This window comes from Acinonyx jubatus, chromosome E1 (genome assembly GCF_027475565.1).
Source record: "Acinonyx jubatus isolate Ajub_Pintada_27869175 chromosome E1, VMU_Ajub_asm_v1.0, whole genome shotgun sequence".
NCBI lineage: Eukaryota > Metazoa > Chordata > Mammalia > Carnivora > Felidae > Acinonyx > Acinonyx jubatus.
In genome coordinates, this window is record NC_069397.1 from 1527522 (window position 1) to 1551133 (window position 23612).

The 23612-nt window shown below is 55.1% G+C and overlaps 1 protein-coding gene and 1 long non-coding RNA gene across 4 annotated transcripts; one reads left to right on the forward strand and one right to left on the reverse strand.

Moving 5' to 3' along the window:
- Positions 1–25: 25 nt before the first annotated feature.
- Positions 26–22776, reverse strand: ZFP3 (ZFP3 zinc finger protein). Of its 3 annotated transcripts, none has more exons than XM_027047806.2 (2): positions 22678–22776; positions 26–1454 (listed from the first exon to the last, which is right to left on the reverse strand). In XM_027047806.2, exon 2 carries the CDS (start codon positions 1444–1446, stop codon positions 34–36), a length of 1413 nt encoding a protein of 470 aa, XP_026903607.2. In that variant the 5' UTR covers positions 1447–1454; positions 22678–22776; the 3' UTR covers positions 26–33. The 3 variants fall into 3 exon arrangements, with proteins under 3 accessions (XP_026903607.2, XP_026903606.2, XP_026903605.2); XM_027047805.2 differs by lacking the exon at positions 22678–22776 and adding an exon at positions 7479–7657; XM_027047804.2 differs by lacking the exon at positions 22678–22776 and adding an exon at positions 1951–2985.
- On the forward strand, positions 1398–2270 carry LOC128313546 (uncharacterized). Its single transcript, XR_008294432.1, has 2 exons — positions 1398–1526; positions 1851–2270. It is a non-coding gene; the product is annotated as an uncharacterized LOC128313546 (long non-coding RNA).
- Positions 22777–23612: the final 836 nt, after the last annotated feature.

Genomic DNA, 23612 nt, shown 5'->3' on the forward strand with positions numbered 1-23612 from the left:
AGGGGCCGCGGGGGCGCGCCGGCCGGCGCGGGCTCACTGCGCGCAGTGCACGCTCTGGTGCCGCAGCAGGTGCGAGCTCCTGCTGAAGGTCCGGGAGCACTGCTGGCACTCGTACGGCCTCTCGCCCGTGTGCGTCCGCTGGTGGAGCGCCAGCTGCGACAGCTGGCCGAACGGCTTCCCGCAGCGGTCGCACTCGTACGGCTTCTCGCCGGTGTGCACCTTCCGGTGGAGCAGCAGCTCCGAGCCGTCCCAGAAGGTGCGCGCGCACTCGGCGCACTGGTGCGGCTTGTCGCCGCGGTGGATGCGCCGGTGCACCGTGAGGTGCGAGGTCCGCCGGAAGGCCTTCCCGCACTCGGGGCACTCGAACGGCTTCTCGCCCGTGTGGATGCGCTCGTGGCGCAGCAGCTCCGAGTTGCCGCGGAAGGCCTTCCCGCACTCGCCGCACACGTACGGCTTCTCGCCCGTGTGGATCCTCACGTGCCGGATGATCTCCGAGTTCTGGCCGAAGGTCTTCCCGCACTCGCTGCACTCGTACGGCTTGTCGCCCGTGTGGATGCGCTGGTGCCGGATGAGCTCGGAGCTCTGGCCGAAGCCCTTGCCGCACTCGCCGCACAGGTAGGGCTTCTCTCCGGTGTGGATCTTCTGGTGGCGGATGAGGCCCGAGCTGTGCTTGAAGGCCTTGCCGCACTCGCCGCACTCGTGGTAGCGCTCCTCCGTGTGGATGCGCTGGTGCTGGATGAGCTGCGAGCTCACGCGGAACGCCTTGCCGCACTCGTTGCACGCGTACGGCTTCTCGCCGGTGTGGATGCGCTGGTGCAGCAGCAGGGCCGAGTTCTGGCTGAACGCCTTGCCGCACTCGCCGCAGCGGTAGGGCCGCTCCCCGGTGTGGATGCGGTGGTGGTGCACCAGGTGCGAGCTCTGGATGAACGCCTTGCCGCACTCGGTGCACGCGAACGGCTTCTCGCCCGCGTGGATGCGCAGGTGCCGCCGGAGGCTGGAGTTGGTCCCGAAGGGCTTCCCGCACTCGCCGCACTGGAAGGGCTTCTCGCCGCTGTGCACGCGCAGGTGCTGTGTCAGGTGCGAGTTCTGGCTGAAGGCCTTCCCGCACTCCCTGCACGTGTGGGGCTTCTCCCGCACGGGGCTCCTCTGCGGCGCGGGGGCCCCCGGTGACGGAGGCGGGGCCGCCGGGCCGGGGCCACGGCCGCCCTCGTTCGCCGGGTCCTCCTGCTGCCTCTCGCTGGACGGGGACCTCTTGATGGCCATCAGCCCCGAGGCGACGCCACCGCCCCGAGAAGACCCGGGCGCCACGCTCGCATCCACGGACTCTCCCGGGGGCCGCGCCCGCGCGTCCGCTCCGAACTGCCGGCCCTCGTCGGCCGCCCCGGGGGGCTCGGGCTCTTCGCAAACTTCCTCCTTGGGAATGACCTCCGTGTGCTCAGTCCCCATGTCACGATCTGAAATGACAGAGGGCAGGCACGTGAAGTGGCCGAAGCTGGTGCGGCCGGGAGCTCCAGCCCGAGGGTCTGGTGAGAGGGCAGGGCGCCCCGACCCGGAAGGCAGGGACTTGGGAGGCGGGTGGCCACACTAAACGCACGGCAGACACTGGCCGAACCGTCAGAGGAGGAGAGGGGACGGCAGAAATCGGGTGTGGCCGGTAAAGGGATGCTTCAGGACAGCCGCCTGCAGAGGCTGAGGAGGTTGGGAAGGAAGGTACACAGGGAAGGCGGCCGCGTCTCTAGATGGGTCTACGGAAAAGGCTGGGGCAAGGGGCGGAAAGGACCAAGTGACAGAAGTTAAGTGTGGGGTTGAGAGAGGAACCCTCCTTAGTGTGGCACGGCGGCGCTCACCAGGTCTACACTACGGGGCACTGGAAACCGGGGCTGACCATCCAAAAGGGGACAGTGGCCGGGCCAGCCCCAGAACCAAAGGAAGTCCTCCTGGCTCGCTTACGTCGGGTGGAGTTGTGTCCAGCTTAATCCTCTCCAGACGGTCAGCGCGTTGCGTCCAGGCCTACCGTTCTCTTCCCTACTGATGCGAGATGCTGCCATGCCACAGCCCAGAGGTCGATGTTGGGGTCAACATCTAGGCGCCGTATAGTTCCAGGACCTGTCTACTCCTTCCCTGGTACCAGAGCCTCAACCTACTGTAGCTTTCTTTACTGGACTCTTCACTATGTTGGACAAAGTTCTGTCTCAGTCTTCTTTTCCAGACGCTTCCTGTCCATGCTCCTACTTCTCCAGATCAATTTTAGTACAGTTCTGTAAAATTCCCACACGTATCCTGATGTTTTTGTTTTTATATCCATCACATCTCTGTTGTACGTCTTCCCTCTTCATGAGTTTTCTTACATTTCCTAACTGGTTGTTGTCTTTATATATAGCCATGTTCTTTGTTTTTACAGATTGGTTTATAAATGGCCTCTTTATAGGAGTTTCCTAATGCTTTTTTTAGATCTTAAGGCCTATACTTTTTAAACTGCTAAAAGCCTGTGGCAAAAGTTTTAGTTATTACCCGATATCTATTCTTGCCCACCTCATCAGCAACATTGAGCATAGCAAGGAATCTAACTAAAGAAATACATTCTTCAGCTTTCTTTGCGGCTGGGTGTGGGCACGTGACCAAATTCTGGCAGGTGTGACAGTAAAATGCAGACAAAAGTACACGGGGCTCTGGGAAGTCTCCTTAGGGGTGAGGGATGCATTTCTTCGCGTTTCCACGCTGTGCGTGGGGCAGAGCGCCCTCTGGGACGCGAGCACACCAGCTTACCCTACGGCCAGCCCAGAGCCAGAAGGATCTGGGTCCCTGACGACTCCTCGGAGCTGACATGCCAACCGTGGAATGCCTGCCTCTGGACTTACTTATCTAAGAGGGAAACAAGCGTTCCCCTCCCTTAAGCCATTATGGCTTTTTGTTTTGGTTTTACGAAGCCAAACCTATCTCTGCCTAGTACAAAGGCCCTGGGGATTTAGCTGTCCCTGTCACAGGACTGAGGGCTAGCCTCCTTCCAGGTGTTCACCAGAGCTGATGCTGCACTGGTCCTTGGCCCAGGGCACCGAGCTATGCCCCACAGCCAACCTGAGGAGCGCAGGCCTCCGTCAGTAAACGTGTTCACTGCGGAGGGTGATTCTCCAGGGGGAACGCGCAGCTATGGGACTTTCGCCTAAAGACAAGGCAGGGTCGTGGGACAGTTTCTAAGCCGAGCAGTGACACGGCCCGTGGTCAGATGAGCATCTCAGGCAGAGGCATGCTAACGGCCAATTAGTGGACCGACTAGAAGGCAGTGGGCCTGGGCACGGGGAGAGCAGGGAGAAGGTGGAGGCCATCACCAAGGCAAGGGGCACGCGACCTCACCAGGGCAGCAACAGTAGAGGGAGTGAAGCGGAGGCCAGCTGGACAAGTGGTTTGGAGGTCCAATCCCGTAAGAGGTGACTGGAGTGGATACAGGTGGAGGGAAGTGGGAGGAGTCCAAGGTGACGCCCGGGTCTCCCTTTATGTCAGAAACGGTGCCCCCGAGGCTGGGGAGACTGGAGGAGCAGCTAGTTTAGGAGGGAGGGGGACGGAGGAACTCTGTTTTGCACAAGAGAAGTTTCAAGACTCCCATACAGAGTATCATCCAGGAATCCATTAAGAGGTCCTGGTCTAAAGCCTGGTCAGCCCAGAGCCCCGGAGCTGACGATGCTCGGCGCAGGGGGCGTGAGGAGGGTGCACGCAGCCGCAGACACACAGAAACCTGGCGAGCCTGGGCTGACTCTGAAGACCACACCGGTTATCTCATCTTTCCCTCCAGAGCTTCCCCCCCTTCTCCGCCCTACAAGGCTAAGCTCTGCGGCAAACGTCAGGGGGCCCCCGCTTCCAGCTGTGCTCCGCCGATGGGGAGCCCCCACGGGAGACCAGAGTGGGGAGGAGTAAGGTCAGGATGTCTGTTCCCCTGGTCCCTCCCCATGAGGCCACCTGGGGCCGGCGTCCCTCAACCAGACGGCAGTGCTTCTCTGCCACCCAATGGTCTCACGGCCCAGGTTCAATGCCCTCTCCCGCCTCTGGTCTCCTGAGGCCTGGGCAGCGACCCCTCCGGGGCTGCCATCCCCAGGCTCCTCGATACCCTGCCCACACCTCCACCGTGTCATTAACCTCTTTGCAAGTAACCTTCCTCACTTATCCCAATCCGAGTGAGTGGCTTCCTGCTGGACCCTAATGATAAAGGGGTGAGTAGAGGAAAGAGGAGCCCACCGATAAGAGAAAGAATGGTTAGTGAAGGAGGAAAGAACTGGAACCATGTTCTAGAAGTCAGCACAGCATTGGCAGAGAGAATTAGAAAGGGCCACCTGGAAAGTGTCTCCTGGGACAATTAGGTGACCTGTGACAACAGACTGTGGCAGGAGAAGCCGCCAGGTGGTGAGCTGATCAATGAATCTGTTGCTTCTTTCAAAAAAAAAAAAAAAAAAGTCTTAGGGGCACCTGGGTGGCTCAGTCGGTTAAGCACCCGACTTCGCTCAGGTCATGATCTCACGGTTCGTGGGCTTGAGCCCCACGCCGAGATCTGCGCTGACAGCTCAGAGCCTGGAGTCTGCTTCGGATTCTGTCTCCCTCTCTCCCCACCCCTTCCCAGCTCATACTCTGTCTCTCTCTCAAAAATAAACAAACGTTAAAGGAAAAAAAAAAAGTCCGGATGAAAGGAGAGGAACACGATGGGCACTAGTGTGAAAAGGCAAGGGTGTTCACCAACGGGAGAGCCCTGAACGTGTTTACGTTAGAAGGGACGGTGCCGGTGGAAAGTCAGGTTAAGAAGGCGGCAAGACAACGTCACAGAAGAAATGAAGACGCCAACAAGGAGGAGAGACCAGGGACGAGTGGTGAGGGAAGGGGACCCGGTGACTTGGGCCAACCCACAGGCATGCACAGGATGGTGGCCGCCAGCCCCCCCCCCCCCCGCCTGGGCCTCTCCCATCCCCTCCCCTCCCCCTCTCCGCCAACATCTCCCTACACCCTACACCGGAAGGAAGCTGATCTCCTATAGGAAGCCCCAAGTCTGGGAAGCGCTTGGTGTTGCCCCTCAAAATGACCTGCCATCTTCCCCCCTCACCCACTGCCAGCACCTCCTCCGGCTTTCCCATGGGGAAGAGCAGCCACCCAAAAGCTGGATTTCTCCTTTCTGTTGAACTCTTTGGGAATTATAGCCAAGTATGTATCTATACAACTGTAATGATCCACTGAGAGAATTTAGCTACTTCTTCATCCCACGGCACCGTGTGAACTGGGCAGGACGGTCTTAAAAAACTCTCTCTCCAGGGGCACCTGGGTGGCGCAGTCGGTTAAGCATCCGACTTCAGCTCAGGTCACGATCTCACAGTCCGTGAGCTCGAGCCCCGCGTTGGTCTCTGGGCTAATGGCTCAGAGCCTGGAGCCTGTTTCCGATTCTGTGTCTCCCTCTCTCTCTGCCCCTCCCCCGTTCATGCTCTGTCTCTCTCTGTCTCAAAAATAAATAAACGTTAAAAAAAAACACAAACAAAAAAAACAACTCTCTCTCCAATACTCGGCCGAGAGCAAGTGCCACAAGCAGGTACTTGAGTCCCTGTTTACCCGCAGCCCCTCTCCGGTCTCCCCTTGTCACCCCCCTCTGTCCTACAGCCACCATCGCCCAGCTCCTCGCAGTGTCAGAATCCACAGAACCCACACCTGTACCACCCCACGTGGACAATCACTTGTTCAACTGTTCAAATGTACGATGAAATATTTTGGAAGCCGACTTACAAATAGTATGGGGAACGCAAGGCTTTTCAAGTTATTTAAAGGAGCATTTGAGCAAAGAGGTTGACATTGCCCCCCCCCCCCCACACACACACACACTCTGCAGATCTGACCTCAGCGAGGGGCTCCAGGACTGAGCCCCCACTGAGTTAACCCAGTCAAAGCAATAGCATCTCCCCTGCCAGTGACTGCTCACAACGGCAGGGACTGGTTCAGGAACGTCCATATGCCTTCATCTGGGTCAACGATATGCGGAGGAAGTTTGCTGGGGGCTCCTGGGAACAGTTCCGACCGTCGCGACACAGCCACAGCGAGACTTCCATACGTGGCCGCCTGGAGCGGCTGCTGTCACTTCCCTACCAGCTCCTGGATGAAGGCAGGGAGAGCTAAGTAAACTGAGGGCCAGTGGAGCGAGGGGCACTAGACTACCTCAATCCTGCAAGCGTCTTACTTCCCGACTTCCGATTATGAGAATTTGTGCACCCGCGTATTTTTAAGCCACTTTGGGTCGTTACTACAGACAAAAACATCTTAACGGACACGCCTTCCCCCTAGAACTTCTGAAAGGCCAGGTCCTCGAAAGCTTTCGTTATCTATCAACTAACTGCAAGGACCAACTCCTCCCCTCGGTCTTCACTAACACTTTCTGGAAGGAAGGTTCTCCCTTGGACCTCTGAATTGCATTTCACTCACCTCTTTCTCCGCACTCTAATTACCATGTGGCTTCCTGCTCACTGTTCCCCCATGACCTATATAATAAAAACGTCCCAACGTGGCCCCCAGGCCCGGCCCCTTCCCACTTCCTGGCCCACGCTCTCCAGTGACCCCTGGAAGCTGTAGTCCTGCCCAGGGCCCTGCAGCTCAAACACTTCCCATTCTTTAAGGCTTCTCTGCACTTGGAAAGTTATTCCCACTTCCTGGAATGCTACTGCCCACCTCCGGCACTTCACAAACATCCACGAGACTCCGCTCCAGCACAGAGAGCCCATTTCCTTCCCTGCCCCTAAGCTTCCTTCATCTTGGAGCAGTGACCTCAGATCATTGTTTCTTTCGCCCCTGAGCAAGGCCGCTGTTCTATGCATCCTGGGACTCCCAGCGCCCAGCACGTTTCGGGGAGCTGGGAAACACCTTTGTTACATGAATTTGTACAGACGTTTCATCTACACAACGAACCTGTGACACCCTTGAGGACTAACCGGAGACTTCATTCATTTTTGTATCCCAAGAGCCTAGAACGGTGCCGACACACAGCCGGCGCCCATCACTATTTGTAAATCCACGCCCCTTCTCCCGGTCCGGAGGATTTGGGATTTAAAGCACGGTCTCCCTACTCTCCCCGGTCCCCACAAACCCCCGGACGCCAGGGCCCGGTGAGCCGAGCCGGGGCGCAGGTGGCCGCGGGGCCCTTCGGGGTGACCTGCCGGCCCTCGCGTCCCCGCCGCTCACTCGGGGAGGGAGGGGGAGGGGGAGGGGGGCGGCCCCACCCGCGCCCGACTGGAACGCGACCCGCGCGGGGACGGTCCTCCCTGAACAGGCGGGGAAATTCGTGGGGGGGGGGGGGGGTGGACGGGGGAAGCAGAGAGCCCAAGGTCACGCGTCCAGCTGGCGTCGGGACCGGGCCTCAGTGTGGCGCGTCCGCTCGGCCCGCGGGCCGCAGTCCAGGGACCGGCCCCCCGTCCCACCCCGCGCCGCCCCGCGCCGCCGTGGGGGGGGGGGGGGGGTAGGTGTCTCACCGCGGCCGCTCCCGCCTCGCCGCGCTCCGCTCGCCCCGCTCTCGCCGGGCTCCAAGCTCCCCGCCGCCGCGATCTCGGTCTCATGGGCGACCGCGGCGGCCGCCTCCACTTCCGGCGTGCTCGGCCAATCGGCGCGCGCCGCCCTCGGCGGAGGAACAGGTGGTCGGCCCGCCCGCCCCCCTCCCCGCCCCGGCTGCGCCTGCCCTGCCCTCCACCCGCGCGCGCGCCCCGCCCCGCCTCCCCGCCGCCGCCGGCGCGGCTGCCCGGAGACGCCCGGCGCGCGACGGCGCTCCCGTCTGGCGCGGGGTCACCGACGAGCCGGGTCCTCCGGCCGTCCTAGAGCGGCCCCCGGGACGCACTTCCGCCGCGGGGCCGGCCGCTCTGCGCGCCGCCGTCGCTCCCCCCGCGTGCACCTGCGCCCCGAGCGGGCGGCTGCGCCTCCTGCGCCCCTCGGCCCGCCGCCCTCTTCCCTGAGCGCCGGGGGCCCGGGAGCGGGCAGGCCGTCCGCCCGGAGGTCCGGGGGGTTGCTCGCGGGAGGGACCCCGGGTGAGAGTGCGGGGCGAGCGGCTCGGGCCGCGGCTCCGCATCCGCCGCCGGCCTCCTCCCGTCCCGATCGAGGGTGCCCGGCTCGCCCCAGCCCTTGTGCTCACTGCCGGTTACTTCCCGTGCCCGCCCTTTGGGTTTCAGGTCTCGGTTCACAGCTGACATCGCCGAGGGGCTCCGTCCTACCCAGGGTAGCCTCACACTGCCGCTCTCCGCCCAAAGTTCGCAGGGCAGGGCTGTGATTGGGTCTGGCGCTCACATCGTGAAGTGGTAGGAGCAGCCGAGTCAGGGTCCCCGGTCCGCCCCAGCCGTGGCGGCCCCGCTTCTTTGTCCGCCCCACCGCCATCCTGCAGAATAAGGAAGGGAGCGTCCGCCCTCAGAAAGGGATATTGTGTGTGTATCCAGCGCACACCCCATCACAAAGGAAAACTCTCTTGTGGTCATGGAATTCGGCCCAGCCCGGCAGCCGTCCACGCCAATATCCTGAACTCCTCTGCCCTACCCACTTGCACCTGCCCGAGAAGGTTGTCAACCCTGGATCGGCAGAAACGTCCTCGGCTAGGCTGCCAACAGCTAGCGGGAAAAGTGTTTTTTGAGAAGAGCCCCAAGATAAATGTATCGTTTCTCCCTCCCGGAGGCCTTTCAACTGCTGCCCAGAAACGTGCTATTTCTCCCGTAGGCTTGTCTACCATTTTCCAAGAGTTCTACTTCGACCTTCTTCATTTTGCCCAAGCTTTTATCCAACCATCACAGTCCTTTCGGGCAATATTCCTCTCAAGGAAAGATGCCCAGACTGCAGACACATCCTGCCTCAGCATGGAAGGTGGGAGGCATTTGGTTCCACTGATTTGGATCTAGGTTACCTGCATTCATGGGCATCTGCCTTGGGGTGCCTGGGTGGCTCAGTCGGTTCAGCGTCCACCTTCAGCTCAGGTCATGATCTCACCGGTTGTGAGTTCAAGCCCTCTTAGGGCTCTGTGCTGACAGCTCAGAGCCTGGAGCCTGCTTGGGCTTCTCTCCCTCTCTCTCTCTCTCTCTCTCTCTCTCTCTCTCTCTCTCTCCCTGCCCCATCCCTACTTTTGCTGTCTTGCTCTGTCTCTCAAAAATGAATAAACTTTCATTTATCAAAAAAATTAATAAAATCAAATATATTTTGATTTCAAAAATCCAAAACTAAATCAAAAATATTTATCAAAAAATAAAACCTTTTTTTAATTAAAAAAACTGGGCATCTGCCTCAAGAACTGCGTCTGAGCCCCCTCATCACAAGGCGCTTTCCCACATGAGTAGAAGTTATTTGCCATCCCCAGGGCCCAGGCAGTCCTACATGGATATGTCTGAGGCTCGCTCTCTCTGTTTTTAAGTTTATTTTGAGAAAGAACACAAGTGGGGAGGGGCAGAGGGAAAAAGAATCCCGAGCAGGCTCCCAACAATCAGCACACAGCCCAAAGCGGGGCTCGAACCCACCAACCATGAGATCGTGACCCGAGCTGAGATCAAGACTTGGACGCTCAACCGACTGAGCCCCTCTGAGGCGGCTTTTTGAGAAAACACCATGAGAGGGAAAATTCAGTCCCAGGATCTACCCGCGTTACAGGGTCATGTGAGTTCCCGACATGACCAGAGAAGCTTACACCTGCCACAGTGACGCCTAATTCTACCTTCATGGTGTCGTTCTCCCAGCTCAAGACGTGGCCCACCAGAAAAATCTTAAGACGAACTATCCATTCCTCCGGAAACATCCCTTCTCTGTGATGCCACCTTCCTCCCGAGGCTAACGCAGCCCGTTTGCCAACGTCCACGCTGTTCACTCGCTCTTCATGCTGTGTCCTCCCTGACACCATGCGCCCACCCACAATACTGTCCTCGTCCCCACCGCCACTGAAATCTGCTAACTGTGATGACCCCTCAGGGTCGCTCTCAGACAAAAGGGTCCCTTTGTTTCCGAGGCTTGCTTTTGCTGCCTAGCCCTCAGATTCTCTTTCTAGACTCATCCCGGGCTCATTGCCTTCCCCTCTTGCTGAAACCCACTGAACCCTGCAGCGTGAGTCCCTCGCGTGATCCCTGACCGCACTACTACACTGAAGCCACATAAGAAATCACGATGTGTCGGGGTGCCTGGATGGCTCGGGTGGTTAAGCGTCTAACTCTTGATTTCTGTTCAGGTCATGATTCCACGGTTTGTGGGTTTGAGCCTCGCGTCGGGCTCTTCACTGACAGCAAGGAGCCTGCTTGGGATTTTCTTTCTCTCTCTGCCCTTCCCCCTCCCCTCAAAATAAATAAATAAAAACTTAAAAAAAAAAAAAAGAAATCCCAATGTGTCGATCATATCCAAGTGGGCAAAATGCTTGGCTTTGAGGCTTGGTTTATTTTATTTTCTTTTTTTTTTAATTTTTTTTTTCAACGTTTATTTATTTTTGGGACAGAGAGAGACAGAGCATGAACGGGGGAGGGGCAGAGAGAGAGGGAGACACAGAATCGGAAACAGGCTCCAGGCTCTGAGCCATCAGCCCAGAGCCTGACGCGGGGCTCGAACTCCCGGACTGCGAGATCGTGACCTGGCTGAAGTCGGACGCTTAACCGACTGCGCCACCCAGGCGCCCCTTTATTTTCATTTTTTTAATGTTTATTTATTTTTGAGAGAGAGAAACAGTGCAAAGCAGGGGAGGGGCAGAAAGAGGGGGAGACACAGAATCGGAAGCAGGCTCCAGGCTCCGAGCTGTCAGCACAGAGCCTGACGCGGGGCTCAAACTCACAAGCCGTGAGATCATGACCTGAGCTGAAGTCAGACGCTTAACCAAATGAGCCACCAGGCGCCCCTTTTGAGGGTTGGTTTAAAAGAACCAAGAGGCAGTGCGCCTGGGTGGCTCAGTCGGTTAAGACTCAGGTCATGATCTCCCGATTCCGGAGTTTGAGCCCCGCGTCAGGCTCTGTGCTGACAGCTCAGAGCCTGGAACATGCTTCATATTCTGTGTCTCCCTCTCTCTCTGCCCCTCCCCAGACTGGCTTCTGTGTGCTCTCTCTCTCTCTCTCTCTCTCTTTCTCTCTCTCATAATAAATTAATAAACTTTGGGGCACCTGGGTGGCTCAGTTGGTTAAGCGTCCGATTTCGGCTCAGGTCATGATCTCACAGTTCGTGGGTTCCAGCCCCGCGTCCGGCTTTGTGCTGACAGCCCAGAACCAGAAGCCTGCTTTGGATTCTGTGTCTCCCTCTCTCTCTCTGCCCCTCCCCTGCTCATGCTCTGTCTCTGTCTCCTTCAAAAATAACTAAACATTAAAAAAATTTTTTAGATAAATAAATGAATAAACTTTATTTAACAACAACAACAACAAAAAACAACCAGGAGGGGGCCCAAAGGACTCGGTGACTTGTCCAGGTGTGATCAGATCAGAAGCAGGGAGACCAGGGTCAGCACCCACACCTTCAGACTCCTCTCCAGGTCCCTCTCACTCCAACACAACTGTCCTCCTGAAGTCCCACTCAGGACACAATCAGCCTCCACCCCTTTAAGGGGCCCCGAAGCATGACCTGGGCCGGCTGCGCACCAGTCCTTTGACCATTAGCTTCGGAGAGGACACATCCAATCTGTCACTTACAAAATCCACATTTACCTTAACTGTGCAAAGCATCTCCCATCCACCAAGATAAAACGCCAAAGGTGCAGGCGGGGCTCTTGACCCGGCTCCCCTCCTGTAACACCTGATTCAGAACAATCACACGCGCAAAGCCCTCTCTGCTCCTTCCCTTCCCTTCTTCTCGCTCTGACACTCACCCGCCGAACTTCCTGACCCTTGGCGCCTGGGCTCCCCTGACCTGTCGCGGCTTGTGTTCTCTCGTAAGACCGTTTGCCACCTCCCCACCCAGTGACGGGAGCCTGACCTGCCCTCTGTGAGTGTGCCTGTAACACAGCCCTGACCGTAGACGCTCTGTGCGTGCTGAGACACGCTCGTGGGAAAGTCCTCCCTGGTTAACTTGAATTTCAACGGCCTTCAAGGAATAGTGCTTAAGAGTGTCGCCTGGGTGGCTTAGTCGCTTGAGTGACTGACTTCGGCTCGGGTGATGACCTCGCGGTCTGTGAGTTCGAGCCCCATGTCAGGCTCTGTGCCTGCTTCAGATTCTGTGTCTCCCTCTCTCTGCCTCTCCCCCACTCGCACTCTGTCTCTCTTGCTCTCACAAATAAAAAAAAAATCTTAAATAAAAAAAATTTTTAATAAAGAACTCCTCAGAGCCTGTCCATCCCATCAGATCAATAGTTATCACACGGCTGAGAACTTTTTCATAGGCTTGGATGAGGAATGTTGGCTGACACCAGAATCCACAATTTCTATGTAACATCTGGGGGGTCAGTGAACCAAAATATAACCACCAAATGGCCGGCTGAGGAGACTGGCTGATCCTGGTGACTGGGGAAACTGGGAAAGCTCAGAAAGGGAAGGATTCTCGCGTGGAATTGGGATGAAGAATGTGAGCAACCAGTGTAAGCGGCTGGAGTTTGCAGACAGTTCAAATACATCTTGGTTTTTGTTCCTCTTTTTTTTTTTTTTTTTTTTAAAGCCCCAACGTGGGGCTTGAACTCAGGACCCCGAGATCAAGAGTTGCAGGCTCCACCGACCGGGCCGGCCAGGCGCTCTCCTCCCTTCTTTTTTCTCATCTCCCTGGACACACGTTTTACACTCCACCCAGTATTTCTTCACCTTTGGACAGGGCCACCCCCAGATGCGCCGTAATCAATTCTGTAGATTATACATTCTAGACGGTGGAAACTAGACCCTTCCCTACTCACGACCGAGCGTGGGGTTTGACCTGTTGTGCTGGACCCAGGGGATGACACGCTGATCTAATCGGTGTCATAGGTCAGACGTCTAACCAAGACGTTAGAAGAGTCTGGGGCCATTTCCAGCAGTCGTGCGTAATTGTTGACAGCCCCCAGGGCACCCCCCCCCAAAAGCAAAACAGCATCACAGGAAATGGAGAAACGTCTTCAAATTGCACATGTAGGTCACAGCTCCCATCATCCTAATAAATACTGCTTAATATGAGATGTGGGTTGTTAGGGGGAGGGGAGATGGGCACTGAACTTGGAGGTGACCAGGCATCACGGAGAGGGATATAAATGATTATCAGGCTTGTCAAAACCAGGGGGACTCTCTTCTCTTAAGTGAAGCCCTAAGTGTTAAATGATGCAACACAGGGGTGCCTGGGGTGGCTCAGTCGGTTGAGCATCCGACTTTTGATTTTGGCTCAGGTCACGGTCTTGAGGTTCATCGGTTCAGACCCCACATAGGGCTCTGGGCTGGCAGTGCAGAGCCTGCTGGGGGTTCTCTCTGTCTCTTCCCCTCCTTTTGAAAATTTTCTCTTGACGTTTATTCATTTTTGAAAGACAGAGAGACAGAGCATGAGTGGGGGAGGGGCAGAGAGAGAGGGAGACACAGAATCCAAAGCAGCTCCAGGCTCCGAGCTGTCAGCACAGAGCCCGACGCGGGACTCGAACCCACAACCTGTGAGATCATGACCTGAGCCGAAGTCGGACGCTTAACCGACTGAGCCACCCAGGCGCCCCTGTAGGTAGGCAATCTTGAGGGGTACAGGAGCAGTAGACGCCTGTATGCGTCCCCGTGTCCTCTCCCTGCGCGGGGCTGAAGACACAGTGTCCTCGATGGGTGTCTGGTGGAGCCACGAGCCACGAACCAGAGTCCAGCTGTGGCCGGAAAGCAGAGGAGAAGGAAGGAGGACGTTGCGTGTCAGAGTGCTTCTCAACCTGGCACGGCCACCACTTTGTGTCATGGGGTGTCTTAAATCAGCTGTCCACACGTCCGTGAGCCCATAAGAGTCCACGTACAGACCAATTCCCCTCGTCTAGATGCTTCCTGATTACTTCTGTATCCAGGTACGTGTTGACACATGCACACTGTATGTTTTTTTTTTTTTATTTAAAAAAAATTGTTTTCAACGTTTATTTATTTTTTGGGGGACAGAGAGAGACAGAGCATGAACAGGGGAGGGGCAGAGAGAGAGGGAGACACAGAATCGGAAGCAGGCTCCAGGCTCTGAGCCATCAGCCCAGAGCCCAACGCGGGGCTCGAACTCCCGGACCGCGAGATCGTGACCTGGCTGAAGTCGGACGCTTAACCGACTGCGCCACCCAGGCGCCCCTACATGCACACTGTATGTTATAGCGGTAAGAGTATTGCTTAGAATTTAAAATGTCATAACCAACCGGAGTGCCTGCCACCTCCCGCCATTAAAGGAACCTGGTCTCTCCCGCCAGCCCGGTTGAAATTAGTCACGACAGCAGTGACTAGTGGGGCTTACTCAGGGTCATAATTTCCTGAGATGACAGTGTAACGAGGGGAGGGGAGTTGTAAGGTAGTGATCACTCCATACGTCATTGTGGACTCACCATTGACGGGCACGTTTTCCGAGCAATGGTTCTCTTTCATATGTCCTCAGACTTCCTGGCATGATAGGAAGTTTTAAATAATACGGTGTCCTTAGCACTGGCCTTTCCTTCCAGGACAAGGGATACTTTGAGAGTTAAGACCAGAGGCCCAGCAAATGGGAAAGAGAGATGGCTTCCTCCAACACAGCCAACCACAGCCAGGCCCTTTGCCTTGTCTCTCGTCCAGAGACCGCGGTTCACATAAGCAACGTACGGACCAAGGAGGTGAGGACAAGGGGCAGCGAGCAGGTGCGCATCGCACGATGAATACGCGGGTACATTCGAATCGCTTGACTTTTTTGTCATCTCTTTTTCCACAAGATGCAAGAGTCCGGCGGAAGGGATTTTCACTTCCAGTACACGCGTGGCAGTCTTCCCTGAAATACATTCTTTGACGCTGTAGAACTCGACTTAGGCCAGAGAGCCCCTTCACACTGATTGCTTCCAAGCAGTCTGTCTCTTGTATGAATCCTCCGGGGTCAGTTAAGGTGCGAGCGATGATCGAAGGCCTTTGGACACGACATTCACAGGCCTCCTCTGCAGAATGAATGCTTTGATGTTGGGTAAGACTCAGCTCTGATGGAAGGTTTCACCACCCTCAGTAAATTACAGGGTGTCTCTTAGGAGTAGACTCAGTGATGTAGAAGTCGTGGCCTCCGAGGCAAGGCTTTCCCGCAGTCGTTATGTCCCAATCGGTTCTCTTGGAATGTGAAGCCTTTTCCTACATTTCTTGAATTCTTCAGTTTTCTCCCCCCCACAATGAGTTCAATAATATCTAATGAGCACTAGCCTCCCTTTGAAAACCTCTGGCATTCATTATGTTTCCATGACTGCTCTCCAGTATGAATTATCCACAATGGAGTACGGTGTGAATTTTTTTGGTCACACATGGCATTTTACCTACTTCACTGGTAAAGTTTTTTTTTAATTTTTTTTTTTAATTTTTTTTTCAACGTTTATTTATTTTTGGGACAGAGAGAGACAGAGCATGAACGGGGGAGGGGCAGAGAGAGAGGGAGACACAGAATCGGAAACAGGCTCCAGGCTCCGAGCCATCAGCCCAGAGCCCGACGTGGGGCTCGAACTCACGGACCGCGAGATCGTGACCTGGCTGAAGTCGGACGCTTAACCGACTGCGCCACCCAGGCGCCCCAAGATTTTTTTAAAATTTTTGATAAAACTCACTCACTCAGTCAGTGAAGCCTCCAGCTCTTGATTTCAGTTCAGTTTCAAGTCATGATCTCACAGTTCGTGTCGGGCTCTGTGCTGACAGCCCAGAGCCTGGAAACTGCTTCGGATTCTGTGTCTCCCCCTCTCTCTGCCCCTCCCCCACTCACACTCTGTCTCTCTCTCAAAAATACACATTAAAAAAATTTTTCTTTGGGGCGCCTGGGTGGCGCAGTCGGTTAAGCGTCCGACTTCAGCCAGGTCACGATCTCGCGGTCCGTGAGTTCGAGCCCCGCGTCGGGCTCTGGGCTGATGGCTCAGAGCCTGGAGCCTGTTTCCGATTCTGTGTCTCCCTCTCTCTCTGCCCCTCCCCTGTTCATGCTCTGTCTCTCTCTGTCCCAAAAATAAATAAACGTTGAAAAAAAAAATTAAAAAAAAATTTTTTTTCTTTAATAAAAAAAAAAAAAGAGTCGCGCACTCTACCAATTACGGCAGCCAGACCCCGCCCCCCCCGGCCACCATCTCTCCAACCCAAAGCCCGTATTGCTGTGATCTCGACAGCACCCCTCATGGGGACCCCTATTAAACATGTGGTCCCCGAGAACCCCGCACGTCTTAGTCAGCTCAGGCTGCTCTCACAAAACTCCACACGCTGACTGGCTTCACAATTCGTGTTTGCTGCTCACAGTCTGGAGGCTGGGAAGTCCAAGAACAAGGTGCCGGCAGATTCGTTCCTGGTGAGGGTCTCTCCCATCACCTTCCCCAGAGCAGCTCTTTCTGCCCACACGTCCTGTCCCCGTGCTTTAATAAAATCACCTTCTTTCGCCAGTCACCTCCTCTCTGTGTCCCCATGGGGCAGGGACAGAGCTCTGGTCCCCCTTTGTCTCCTCAAAGGGGCACTAACCCCATCGTGAGGGCTCCAGTCTCACGACTTCATCTAAACCTAATTCCCTCCCAAAGGCCCACCTCCAAATGCCATCCCCTTGAGGGTTAGGGCTTTAACACGGGAACTGGGGGAGGCATGGGGGTGCAGGGGACAATTCAGTCCATGGTACCAGGGGAGCCAACAGGGAACACAGCCTGTGCCCTCGACAAGCTCAGAAACTCGTGTCGGGGGAAAGGCACCAGGTTTACGAGAGCAAGGCCGAGGGAGGACGGGAGGACTGGACAAAGGACCAAGCGTGGACAGTCATCATGGACAGAGAGGCCGGTGCAGACAGCACTGGGTGCTTCTGAGGGCCGCTGCTCTCCGGGTCACACACACTTGCCATTCCCCTTCGGCCATTTCTTCTCCCCTTGAGTCTCTTGTCGTCCCTCTGCTCCTCCCTCTTTCCCTTCCAACCTTTCCTCCTTCCCAGAGCTCTTGGGGTTCCCTAAAAAACAAAGGGATTACTGGCCTCCACTAGACAAGTTGTAACCTTAAACTAAGTCAAATCCACCTAGAAGAGCCTAATAAAATCCATCAAACATAGTTTAGAATCTCCGTTCATTTTTTTTTTTTAATGTTTATTTTTGATAGAGAGACAGAGTGTGAGCAGGGGAGGGGCAGAGAGAGAGGGAGACACAGAATCCGAAGCAGGCTCCAGGCTCCGAGCCATCAGCACAGAGCCTGATGCAGGGCTCGAACCCATGAACCATGAGATCATGACCTGAGCTGAAGTCGGCTGCCCAACCGACTGAGCCACCCAGGTGCCCCTATTTTGTTTACTTTTTAGAGAGAGAGAGAGAGAGAGAGAGAGACAGAGTGTGAGCAGGGGAGGGGCAGAGAGAGAGGGAAACACAGAATCCGAAGCAGGCTCCAAGCTCTGAGCTGTCAGCACACAGCCCGACACGGGGCTCGAACTCATGAGCCGTGAGATCATGACCTGAGCCAAAGTGGGGCGCTGAACCAACTGAGCCACCCAGGCGCCCCAGATCTCTGTTTGTTTATTGAGCACACTGGAGTCACAAAGACTGACAGTGATGGGGAGGCAGATGGTGAAAACCAAACTTATCCCCAATAAAGGATCTCACATAGGGCTTGCAAGCCCGGTCAATGTTAGCTATTGATACAATTTCACATGCCCACATACGAAAGATAATTCTTTGGTATCTCGTGAGTGCTTTTTTTGTTGCTATTATGAATGGAAGTGCTTTTCCTATTTATTATCTGGTTCTGGTTTGTCATTGGAAAATATTCATTATTATGTCCACCTTTTTTGGTTGTTGTTCATTTTATTTCCATGCAGTTTTGAGGTAAAACTTAGCGCATATACAAAGGATAATTTTGTCTCCCTGTCGATAGTTATGACATTTTTTTAAGGTAGGTGTAATTAGGGTTTAATTTTTTTTTTTTAATGTTTATTTATTTTGAGAGAGCATGCATGAGCAGGGGAGGGGCAGAGAGAGGGAGAGAGAGAGAATCCCAAGCAGGCTTCTTGCTGTCAGTGCCGAGCCAGACACGGGGCTCGATCCCACAAACCACGAGATCGTGACCTGAGCCGAAATCAAGAGTCGGACGCTTCACCGAGCCACCTGGGCACCCCAACAGCTATGCAGGTTTTTGTTTCCAATATTTTTGTTGTTCCCCCACCCCCTGCTTTATTGAGATAGAGTTGAAATATAACACTTAAGGTGTACCACGTGTTAATTCACACACTTGTATATTATAACATGATCACCACATACCTCCAGCACGTCACGTAATTACCATTTCCTTTTTGTGGTGAGAATATTCAAGATTTACCGCTTGGCCGTTTTCAAGTACCTAACACACCATTATTAGCTATTATCACGATGCTGTACGTTAGCTCCCAGAAACTTAACCTCATGACTGGAAGTTTATACCCTGTAACCCCATTCCCCACCCCCCACCCCCCAGCCCTGGTAACCACCACTCTGTTTCTATATACATCTTTTTTGTTTTATTTATTTATTTTGAGAGAGACAAAGACAGTGCAAGTGGGGGAGAGCGAGGAAGACAGAGAATCCCAAGCAACCTCCACACTGTCCGGAGCCTGACTCGGGGCTCGAACCCACGAAATCGTGAGATCACAACCTGAGCCGAAACCAAGAGTCAGATGCTTCATCGACTGAGCCAGCCAGGCGCCCTGTGAGTTCAACATTTTTAGATTTCACATATAAATGAGAGCACACAGCCTTTGTCTTTCTCCGTGTGACCCACTTCACTCAGCAGTGTCCTCCAGGTGCATCCGCGTGGTCACAAAGGGCAGGATTTCTTTCCTTCTCACAGCTGGATAAGATTGTACAGGGGCGCCTCGGTGGCTCAGTGGGTTGCGCATCCGACTTTCGGCTCAGGTCATGACCTCGCGGTTTGTGAGTTCAAGCCCCGCGTTGGGCTCTGCGCTGACCACTCGGAGCCTGGAGCCTGCTTTGGAGTCTGTGTCTCCCTCTCTCTCTCGGCCCTTGCCCCGCTCGTGCTCTGTCTCTCTCTCTCAAAAATAAATAAACATTAAAAATAAAAAAAAAATTCTGCTGTATGTATAATACATGTCTTCATCCGTTCGTCCACTGATGGACCCTTGGGTTGTTTCCATATCTTGGCTATTGCGAATCACGCCGCAATGACCACGGGTGTGCAGGTATCTCTTCAAGATGCTGTGACTCTGGAGTCACAAAGACTTACAGCGATGGGGAGGCAGATGGTGAGAACTCTGGATCTCTGTTTCCAGTCTTAATGCATTGGCCAGAACTTCAGAAAATTGGATTAAACAGCGATAGGACAGTGAGCCTATAGAGAGGCCAAGAGAAAGCCTAAACAAATACAAACCACCACGGGAATAACAGTGTCAAGTCAAATGGTGCCTTTCAAAGTGGGGGGTGGGGAGAAAATCGCGAGGAGGAGCTACAAGGCATCGCTGCCCCGCAGAGCCTCACGCGGTGGGACGGGAGTTCTGTCCCCCCTGCCCCCGGTGCACAAAGAGGCTCCCCCTCTTCAGTCGCCCCTTGGAGGCAGGGTGCAGGCATGCTGGGACACCCAGGACAGAGATGGGTCCCTTGTAGGTTTCTGCCTGGAAGAGGAGCTGGAAGAGCCTTGCGAGGCCTCTTAACCCCCAGAGGAGAGAGTCAGGCTGCGCGGGGTGGGATAATGGCCGCCCAGTGTAAGCCCATCCCGCGGGGTGGTGTTCTGGAGGCCTTAACCTCACTCATTCATTCTTTCACATGCAGCGAAGTTTCAGCCCCGTGGTCTCCTTGGGGCTCCCGGATGATGCCAGACACACGCCCGGCTCAGGACATTTGCACATCCTCCGGCCTCTTCCTGGCGTGCTCCCCCTCCAGGGGTCTGATGACTAACTCTCTCACCCCCTTGTGTTTCACTCAAAGGTCTGGACGCCTCATCTAGGACTTGCACATCGCGTCTCCCTCCGCTTACACGCGCTATGCCCCCCTCTCCTGCTCTTTTTCTCAACAGGTGTAATTATTCCACACGCGGTGTATCCTGTTTACTGGTCCTAATTATCGTTTTGTCCCTCCGCTGGGATATAAGAGCTTCATAAAGGTAGGAATTATCACCTGCTTTTCTCACTGCTGTGTCCCCAGAAGCGTCCCATCGAGGCACAGACAGACGTGGCCACAGGGCTGCAAGGTGGGCGGCGGGGAAGACACCACACAGGTGTGAGTGACGAGCCGGAGGTCCAGGCGCGGCCAAGGCGACCACACTCGGAGGCACACCCATCAAGCAAAGGGCACAGCCAAGGGCCGAGCTGGGTGCATCAAAGACCAGTGTGGGCTGAGTACATGGCAACTTAGTTTCTGCTGGATGAACACGCTCTCCCCGCTTGCTGGCTGCAGCCAGGACCAGAGAAAAGCAGCCAGGTGTGAAAAAGGCCACTCAAGTGGGGCGCCCAGGTGGCTCAGTGGGTTAAGCATCCGGACTTCGGCTGAGGTCATGATCTCACAGTCCGTGGGTTCAAGCCCTGTATCGAGCTCTGTGCTGACAGCTCGGAGCCTGGAGCCCGCTTCAGATTCTGTGTCTCCCTCTCTCTCTGCCCCTCGCCAGCTCACACTCTGTCTCTCTCTCTAAAATAAACATTAAAAAAGGGACCTGCTACAGCCAGTCCAGATTGCTCTATGGCTGTGACTCCTCCTCGTGCTCCCCTGACACAGGACATAACCCTTCTCCAGGGGTGTCTGTGAATTTCAAGTTCCTCCATCACCTGTTTCCTGTTTTTTCATGTCTCACATTTTTAGGTGGTCTGGGTGTGTTTTCGCTTTTAAAAATTCATTCAACTTGTTATTATGGAAATTTTCCAACACACACCGAGGTGGACACAATAACACCAGGAACCACCAAGTACTCACGACCTCCATCCAAAGACCATCCCATTGACCGGCAGCTAGTCTTGCTTCACTGATGCCCCAACCGCAGGGGGGACGGCTTCCTCCACCGCAATGGCGCGAGTTGGAATCTGCTTCTCTCGGGGGATGGGAGGAGAGTTTAAAACCACTTCACTGAGATATAATTCACATATCATAAATTTCACCAGGGGGGCCTGGCTGGCTCAGCTGGAAGAGCCTGTGACTCTTAATCTCAAGGTCGTGAGTTTGAGCCCCATGTTGGGGGTGGATGTTACTAAACATAAATAAATAAAAATGTAAATAAATAAAAACTTTATTTATTTACTTACTTATGGGATTTTCTAAATGAAATCCCCAGGTGTTTTTTTTTTTTGTTTATTTAGTTTTTGAGTCGGGGGAGGTGGGGTGCGGACAGAGGATCCAAAGTGGGCTCTGTGCAGACAGCAGGGAGCCCAATGTGAGGCTTGAACTCAGGAACCAGGAGATCATGACCTGAGCCGAAGTTGGGACGCCCAGCCAACTGAGCCACCCAGGCGCCCCAATAAAAACTTTAAAAAATATATACGCTGAGGGGCGCCTGGGTGTCTCAGTCGGTTGAGCCTCCCGCTCCTCCTTTCGGCTCACGTTGGGTTCCCAGGATCGTGGGATCGAGCCCTGAGTCTGGCTCTGTGCTGAGCACAGAGCCTGCTTGGGAGTCTCTCTCTCTTCCACCCCTCCCTACAGCTCCCGTACCCGCATGCACTTTCTCTAAAACACACACACAAGGTACAATTCAGTGGCTTTACCACCATCCAAGTTTAGAACATTTTCCTCATTCCCAGAAACATTGTAGCCATGCGCCAAGAGAAGTCACCCCCCCAGGCGCTGCAGCCCCAGGCAAGACACTCAACCACCTCCTGTCCTGCTCTGAACATTTCCTACAATGGTACGATATGTTGCCTTTGCTTCTTGAAGTCTTTCAAAAGCTGAGTGACGCCAGGATTTACTCCAAGGTCAAAAGCTCCAGCACAGTCTAACCTCGGCACCTCCTCCCGCTGGCCGTGTTCACACCCGGACTGAGCATCCCAAGAGTGGTCCCTGCTGGCTCCTCTGCTGCGGGTGTCCCCTGCCTCCCGGTTCCCCCTGCCTCCCGGTTCCTCCGACTGTCCAGGCCTCCGCGGAAAACCTTATTGTTTGTCAAAACAGAAACAAAAGCAATGCCCTTAAAAGGAGACAAGCCGCGGCAGGGGGAGGCCCAGGAGGACGAGGCGTCCCAGGCAGCCTCCTCCTCCCAGGTCTGCACAGAACCCAGCACAAACTGGGAAGACTCCCAAGCCGGGGTGTCTGTGGTCTGTCCCCTCCTCCAAAGAAAGCAGGGCTGGGGAGACCACGTTCCCTGCACGCCGCCCTCCGGCCCCGCGTGTAGCTCCTGTGTTGACTACACCTCGCAGCTGGGGCCTCGCATTAGGAAAGCTTCTAAAAGAGAAATCATCTGCAGAGTGAGGCCAGTGGCATCCTGCTCCGCCAGGGTTAACCGCAGGAACCTGCATCAGGGGAGCCGCACCCCCATCCTCCACCGCTGACCTTCTGGTCCCCTTTCACGGGAATCCTTCTCAGCCAGAGGAAGGAAACACGTCTGACGCAGGTGGAGGTGCCTGGGAAGTGCGAAGCCGCGGGCTCCCCATGAGCCTGTGCTTTTCGGAGGGATGAGAAATGAGGCGAAGAAACTTACATACTGGAGGCGATAGGATAAAACTGAAATCTCTACTTACTCTGTATCTTGCGCTGTGAAAACTGGGTTTCTGTTGGTTTCTGTTTTCTGGAAGTGTCCGGGACCTGTTCATTAACATTGGAAAAGTTGTTTTCATAATTGTAAGACTTTTTTGTTTTGTTTTGTTTTGTTTTTAAGTCATCTCTATGAGGGGCGCTTGGGTGGCTCAGTCGTTGAGCGTCCGACTTCGGCTCAGGTCACGATCTCACAGTTGTGCAGTTCCTGAGTTCGAGCCCCACGTGGGGCTCTGTGCGGACCCCTCAGAGCCTGGAGCCTGCTTCGGATTCTGCGTCTCCCTCTCTCTCAAACATTAAAAGAAAAAGAACTCTTAAAAAAATTTTATTACGTTCCCTTCCTTCCCTTAACATATAGGGTAACTTCGCCCATAACTTGTGGCAGCAAGGGCAGCTGCCCCTGGCCTGGGGGCGAAGGGGGACCCTAATCCAGCGCACAGACCATCACCACGGCCCCAGCGTCCTGGTCCCTCCACTGAGGAGCGCGGGCCACTCACTGGAGCTCGAGGCGCCTCCCTTCCTTCCGCTGCACGTCTCCGTGGGGATGTTAGGATTAAATTTCTGTACTTGCTCAGCTTCACACAAAGCAATCCCTAGTGTGGGGGCACCGGTCCCCCTGAGGTCCGTCCGCTCCCCTTGCACAGACCCCTGTAGCTGAAGATGCCCCAGCAATGTCCCTTCTGTCCCCTTTGGGACTCAAGAGCGTCCTTGATGGGGAAGAAATGCCAGCTCCGAAGGGGGTCAGGTCGTCCCTTCTGCAAATCGAGGAGGCAAACGGGTCTGGCAGGAAGAAGAGGTCCCGCGGCCTCTCGCATCCGACCTGCGGAGCCCGAGCCTCAAACCACCAGCCCCGTCCACGCGAAAAGCGCCGCCTTCTGCGCCTGCGCGCCCCGCCCCTGGGGACCTCGTGGGCGCGCACGGC

Bases quoted from the DNA above. Each gene is read 5' to 3' on its own strand.
- ZFP3 (XM_027047806.2), bottom strand. From the start codon at position 1,446: ATGGGGACTGAGCACACGGAGGTCATTCCCAAGGAGGAAGTTTGCGAA.